The 6,543-nt window shown below is 36.6% G+C and overlaps 1 protein-coding gene across 1 annotated transcript; it reads right to left on the bottom strand.

The window, feature by feature from the left end:
- Positions 1 to 212: 212 nt before the first annotated feature.
- On the bottom strand, positions 213 to 6,188 carry LOC139115138 (CAP-Gly domain-containing linker protein 1-like). Its single transcript, XM_070677048.1, has 2 exons — positions 5,992 to 6,188; positions 213 to 4,162 (listed from the first exon to the last, which is right to left on the bottom strand). The coding sequence occupies exon 2, from the start codon at positions 4,085 to 4,087 to the stop codon at positions 2,594 to 2,596; it is 1,494 nt and encodes a 497-aa protein (XP_070533149.1). The 5' UTR covers positions 4,088 to 4,162; positions 5,992 to 6,188; the 3' UTR covers positions 213 to 2,593.
- Positions 6,189 to 6,543: the final 355 nt, after the last annotated feature.

The following is a 6,543-nucleotide window of genomic DNA, read 5'->3' as shown; positions in this document are numbered from 1 at the left end:
TAAGTAATAGACTTCATTACTTTGTACTTGAATTAAATATATATATATATATATATATATATATATATATATATATATATATATTTATATATATATATATATATTATATATATATATATATATATATATAAATCAAACTAAATAGCACAGGAGACTATCTTTACTAAAAAAAATTCAAATGAACAATTCAATTTCTTTTTTTTGTTTATAAGCCACACAGAATTCCTTTAGAGCTAAATAAATTCAAAGGCAAAACACTGTGAAGAAAGTATCGTTCACTTTACTTTATAGCAATGAAAATTGACATTCTGCATTTTCATTTTTTGAAGTCAAGTTGCACTACAAGAAAATATAACAAAAGTAAAATGAATGTCAATGCCGCTGAAACAATTCTTGAGAAAAACACTAACAAACATTTGAACTATCAGCTCTACAAGAAATAAGGCAGATCTTACTAAATACTGGAATGCTAAATTACAATCCTTCATCAATGTGTTTTTTCATTGAAAGCTTCCTACTATGAGCCCGTAGCTGTACAATACACGCTACAGTAAAGTCAGTCATTCAGTCACACAGGCTACAGTTATTTGTCATATTGGCAATTTTTACGCGATGAATTATGTAGTTTCATTCAAGAAGTGCCAAAATATTACTTTGAAATGTAAAACACCAGTGATAATTACAATAAAACCAACTCTTACACGAAACATTTATCAACATGCATGATATACAAATACCTCGGGAGATATTTCAAAATATGTATACACACATTCAAACTCTTATCTCCCGAAATCAACTGGAGTACTTTTAAAACACCAAGGTGCAAAAATGGATCACTGACACACATTTCATTGGATACTTGTCATTTAAAATGCAATTTCAATTGCATAATGAAAATATGCAGAAATACAATTTAAAATTAATGTTTATATGTACAAATTTGGAATAGTCCTTTTATAATAAAAGTATAATATGAGATCATCTTAAAATAAATGATTTGAATAAAACTTCTCATTTTTCTTTTGTATACAATTATGGTAATTAAACAAGATTTCTACAAACCAATCAGAACACTTGACTCTGAACCTTCAAAAGGCAAAATGTCAGTGAGAAAGTACTATACTGGTTACAAGTATCTAAAATCTAGTACTTTATTATAAAATATTGACATTCTGTATTGAAATTATCTTTATTCTTAAGTTGCACTTCAAGAAAATATTACAACAATAAGATTATTGTCAATACCAACGAATGAAATCATTCGTGACTAATTGCTACATACAAAATAATCTACAACATAGTGGAATATTTACATGTGAAGCTATTGTATGTTATAGCCAAAACATGGGACTATGTGCCCAAGGGTAGGTGACCATTTGCCCAACGTAAGGAGGGTAAATGGTCTCCTGCCCCGAGGGTACATAGTCCCTTGTTTGGGCTATGATGTTTTTATTACATGTCTCTTTCACAGTTTTCACTCAAAAGAGCTCCTAGCTGTAACTTTTGATAAATTTTTTATTATTTTCAGTTTGCATGTCAATGGCAAGTTCTTCTTCCACTTCCCAAAGTATGTTGAAACAGCCACTATTTAGCTTGTCAACACTGTAAAATGGACTGTTATTTGAATTCTAGTCTTGACCAGAGTTCACCTGTCAATGATAACCATGCACTTTATACATGTACAGCCTTGAATTAATGAGCTCAATATGGTGTGCTTTGGGTAGTAGAACAAAAACCTACTCTATGGCATTAAAAACAAAAATCGTAGAAAAATCATCAAAATACCACGTACTTGCCCTTTTTAATCAATCCAACAGGCAAATGCCCAAGTACAGGATGAGTAACCCACAACCAAATAGGTTATGGGTTACGTCAATGGGGAGTAAAGTGCTTTGCTCAGGGGGCACAACACTGTTCTAGCGTCTCCAACTCAACATACTCTGAGTGCGTTACTATGGACTTACCAAGTCTCAAACTCACCATCCTCTAACAGTGAGTCTGTTACTCCTGACTTACCTCAGACTAACCATCCTCTGATAGTAAGTCAAGTACCCTAACCACTACTCTATAGTGTATTACATGTACTGTGATTCTTTGTTTTGATTGAAAGCTAAAGCACAGTGATAGAGGTACCGTGACCATACAAGATCCATAATATAAACTCTATTCTTGCCAGACAGATAAACAGAAAAGATTGTACCATACAAACCTGAGGGTGCCAAAACTTTGCTGAAAACAACAGGAGACAGACACACATGTGTCACTTCATTGAAGGAAACTGGGTTTTTTGCAAGGAGCTCAACTTTCATCAAAGTTTTGACACTGAATTTTGAGAAACTGTGATCAAATTTAGGGCACAGGTATTCACTTTTTTGGACTAAACAAAATTCAGTTCAGCAAACAAATACCTTGTCATTAAAAAAATTATTAAATTAAATTATTCTTTTGAAAAAATAATAACTTCATTTCGAAAGAGAAAATGAGTTTCATATACATTTCCACACTTTCAAGATTTACAAGGATTAATATTTTCCTGTCATATTATTGATTGCATCAACAATTTGTTCACGATCAGACATTTTTGTTGTTGGTGTCATTCTGTAGTGTCTCCTATCTTGTTTATGTATAACTTGAATGTTTGCAGATGTTCCAACTTCTTGAGTTTCTGAATCTTTTCTTCAAGTTGTTCTTGTTTCTCTTGCAGCCTTGCATCTACATCATCAACATGTTCACGGAGTAGACTTATCTCATTTTCAAGAGTATCCTTTGCCTTCTCAAGTTCAACACATTTTTCTTGTAGCTTCTCCAGTTCCTGGTTCTTGACGTCTAGGTCTCTGCTCAGTGCATCATTCTTGCTTTCCAGCTCACCGTTTTCATTTTCAATTTTCTTCTTCTCTGTTTCACAACCCTTCAGACCTTTTTCTGCTAACTCACATTGATTTGTCATCTTCACGAGTTCTGCCCCAAGATGTTTGATCTTCTCGTCTTGTAGTTGTGCTGTGCGCATCAATTCTGAATATTTTTGCATCAAATCTTTATTCTGAACACCCAATTGGTATACAGTCATCATTATTTTACTGTTCTCACTTTTTAAGTTGGCAAACTGTTCCTGCAGTGCTTGTAATTGCTGCTCTTTGTTGCTGTTCTCTGATTGTTGCTTGTCAACTTCAGCATTACACAACCCCAGTTCATCCTCAAGGCTCTTAATCTTTCTTTTAGAGTCATCTGTGTCTCGATTCAAGAGATCTACAGTGTGACGTTCATCTCTAATAGCTGCTACAATGCCATCTGTAGCTTCTGTCAGGGTAGTGTATTCAATGGAATAGCTGCTGGCTAAACTGGTATTGAGGTCATCACCAAATCCACTGTCATCCGGAGTCAAGCTTTGTGTCATCTTCTTGATTACTGACTTCATTTCTGCTTCCAACTCTTGACACTTACTGGTCAGTTCTTCATTTTCTTCATTCAATTCTGTGACTCTCATCCGCATCTGGTTCATTTCATGCAACCTGCTGTTCTCCCGCTCCTGCACTGAAAACACACTTTCCTCTAATTCCAGCTTCTCCTCTTGAATGCGTATTTTATCACGAGCAAGCTGACTGCATCTCTCTTCACTTTCTGCAAGCTTCCTGTCCAATTTCATAACTCGTGCACTGGTATCGCGACACTGAATTTGCCATTCATGTGCTGCCCTCTCAGCTCTATGTAACTGTTCATTTGAATTGTCCACCCTGACTTGTACAGACTGACAGCGAAATTCTCGTTCAATGGTGGAAATCTGCCTCAGCAATTTGGCTTTTTCTTCCTCACCCCTTGTCACATTGTCTTGGAGCCGCCGAATTTTGCTCTTCATCTGGGCTTTGTCATCTCGCAACAACTGTATCTGCTCATTTCTTCCATCAAGATACCTCAGCACACCCACAGAGAGAATATTGACTAAACTGAAACCAACCAAAGCAAGTATGTTCATCGGACTCTGAACTCCAACTACTCCACAGATCACTACACCAATCAGTATGGATAAAACTGTGGTGATGACAACATCACGAGAGAAAATCCTGCTGAACAAATTACTCAATCCAGACATTATGCTTGCAACTCTTCAAGTTTCGAAATACTTGGCTTCTACGTTCAAATTCAGAAGACTGAGGTGGCAGTCAACCTATTGGTAAAAAGAAGGAAAAAATATCATTGTACAGAATAAAGATAACAGCCTTGGAGACCAAGTGTGCACGGTTCCATTCAATTAAAAAAAAATTTGGTATGATGCCTGGTATGATGTCTCAAGTTTGAGAGAGTAAAAATTATATGTACCATTTCTATTTCTAATTTTAGGAATTCAGCTCCATATACAATAGTGTCATTGACTTCTCATTGGCTTTTAGTGCCGCACCCCTGGTTCTGATTGGTCAATGTTGTTGACATGGCGACAGGTCAGTGGCTGGTATTTTGCAGGTCTCAGTCAACCCTTTCCCTGCTGTCATGACGACAGTAAAAACAACCTATGTTTTCATTTAACTAAAGACATACTGTAGTGTGACCATATAATTTTTACAAAAATTGGCAAAAAACGTGCAACTCAGATTTAAACATGATTTTGTACTTGCAAGTCATACAGGTGTGGTCACCACAAGTGACAACACAAAAAACTGTGAATAATTGAACAAATCCATCGCTAAAGATTGAAATAGCGACATTTTTTAAAGATAATAATGAGAATGAAAAAACATCTTTGAAGATTGTACGGCATTTTTGTGGTATTATTATGATAAGTAAAATGCAAAAAGATACAGTTAACAGGGCTTTAAGATTAAGTTATAGCGAGACAATCTCAAGAATTTTCAAGGTCAGTGAGTTTTTTTATCCAGCCGTGATTTAGCATCAAATTTTCGACATTCATATACCATTGTTGTTAAAATGGGACATCGACAAAAATTAGTATCTTGTTCATATAAATTGGTATAATGCACCACACTGAAACGGAGTATGGTGTCTACATCTGTAAATAGTGTTTTACTTTCACTTTGTTATTCCGACAACTGTTTACATAACATTTTCATCTGAAGTTTCTGACACAAACAAATGAACAAATGAAATACCGAAAGAAATGAAAAGACAAGAAAATGATGGCTCCAAAAACTAAAACAATGGCACAATCATGATTACACTGCTGTATACTTCATCATGAACCCCATGCAATATCACACTAACATTTCTTAATCTTCCTTCCTCTAAGGTAGTACATATGGCTGACAAATTTAATCTAGACCAACCTTTTATACACAATCATGTTTACACATTGTTTAGGGATGTTTCTAGTGCAATAGCTGAGATTTTGCTCAGAGACTGTTACGTCGAGACGTCTCAGACCTCAAACACTGTCCCTGCCGCTCGTCAAGGATTAAATTGAGCATTTTCTACTGTGACTGTGTATATAAATGGCGGCTGTGTACTCGGGATGGACGCTCGCTGACAACAAAACGAAAGTAATTTAGTTTCCCAACATCACCTTCCTTATGAATCATAAATGCTTTTGAAAACGATTTTTTGTCAACTTAAGTAATTTCAGAGAAAAACAGAATATGAATTGACGGAGATTTCAGTGACATGCAGCACATGTCACAGACTGCAATGAAATGTTGATAAGCGAACTCATCGCGAATTCGGCCATTGAGGTACACTACAACATTCGTTCTTGTGTGTTCACTGCACCGTGCAACTTTGCACGGCGAGTATGTATATTGTTTAAATAAAAGTCTGCTTGTCCAGATTTGTTCAGCCTCAGGATCTCAGTGACGAAATACATCTTTCCATGAGCTGTCACATTATCTACAACATTTAAATGTCGATGAGTTCCGTGCCGACTATAGGGGCTTTACATATGTTTCATCACATTCACAGTCGAAAACGACATCGACATGTCGAAGTCGTCAGGGGGTGTATTTGAGGAAGTTACACAGTGGTTGGATGGAATAGAGCTTTTACACTCACCTTTCTAGAAGATGTGACTCTTTTTCGACAAGTAAATGGCCTTCGACTTCCTCGAGAATTACTGGGTTCAGTCACCAGCATTACGTGCACGTTGAGCCTGAGCGACATGTACCTTATCGATCAGGATTGATACGCCGACAAGCGCGTAGCGTCGCGTCAGGCGCAGGTTGAGCGTCTGTTTGATCTGTTTGCTGGATGGGGTCAAAGGTTGTCATCGCGCCATCCTGGGACAGCACTGAACGCCGAGTTTCTGCTGAGTTTCGATCGTGGGAATTTCTAGTCTCGGTTAGGAAGCCTTCAGTAAATACAGGGGGTGCGGTGGGCCGGGGAATTCCGTGCGCACCTGTTCCTGTACTGTAAACACAGGCGGCCCAATCACTATTAATAAGCTTATTATTGAGTTTTCTCACTGTTTTCTCTGTCATTTTCTCTCCTTTTCTTCATGCTCTTACTGATCGGAGTAAATAAAATAAATGACTAGGCCTATAGCCTAACCTATAGCCTCTTGACTCTTTATTTATTTTACACCCCATTACAAGGACGTACATCTCT

The sequence above is a fragment of the Ptychodera flava genome, chromosome 17 (assembly GCF_041260155.1).
Source record: "Ptychodera flava strain L36383 chromosome 17, AS_Pfla_20210202, whole genome shotgun sequence".
Lineage (NCBI taxonomy): Eukaryota > Metazoa > Hemichordata > Enteropneusta > Ptychoderidae > Ptychodera > Ptychodera flava.
This window is presented reverse-complemented; position numbering and strand designations above follow the sequence as displayed.

What these genes read in the sequence shown, in the direction of transcription:
- LOC139115138 (XM_070677048.1), bottom strand. Translation starts at nt 4,087, where the DNA reads ATGTCTGGATTGAGTAATTTGTTCAGCAGGATTTTCTCTCGTGATGTT.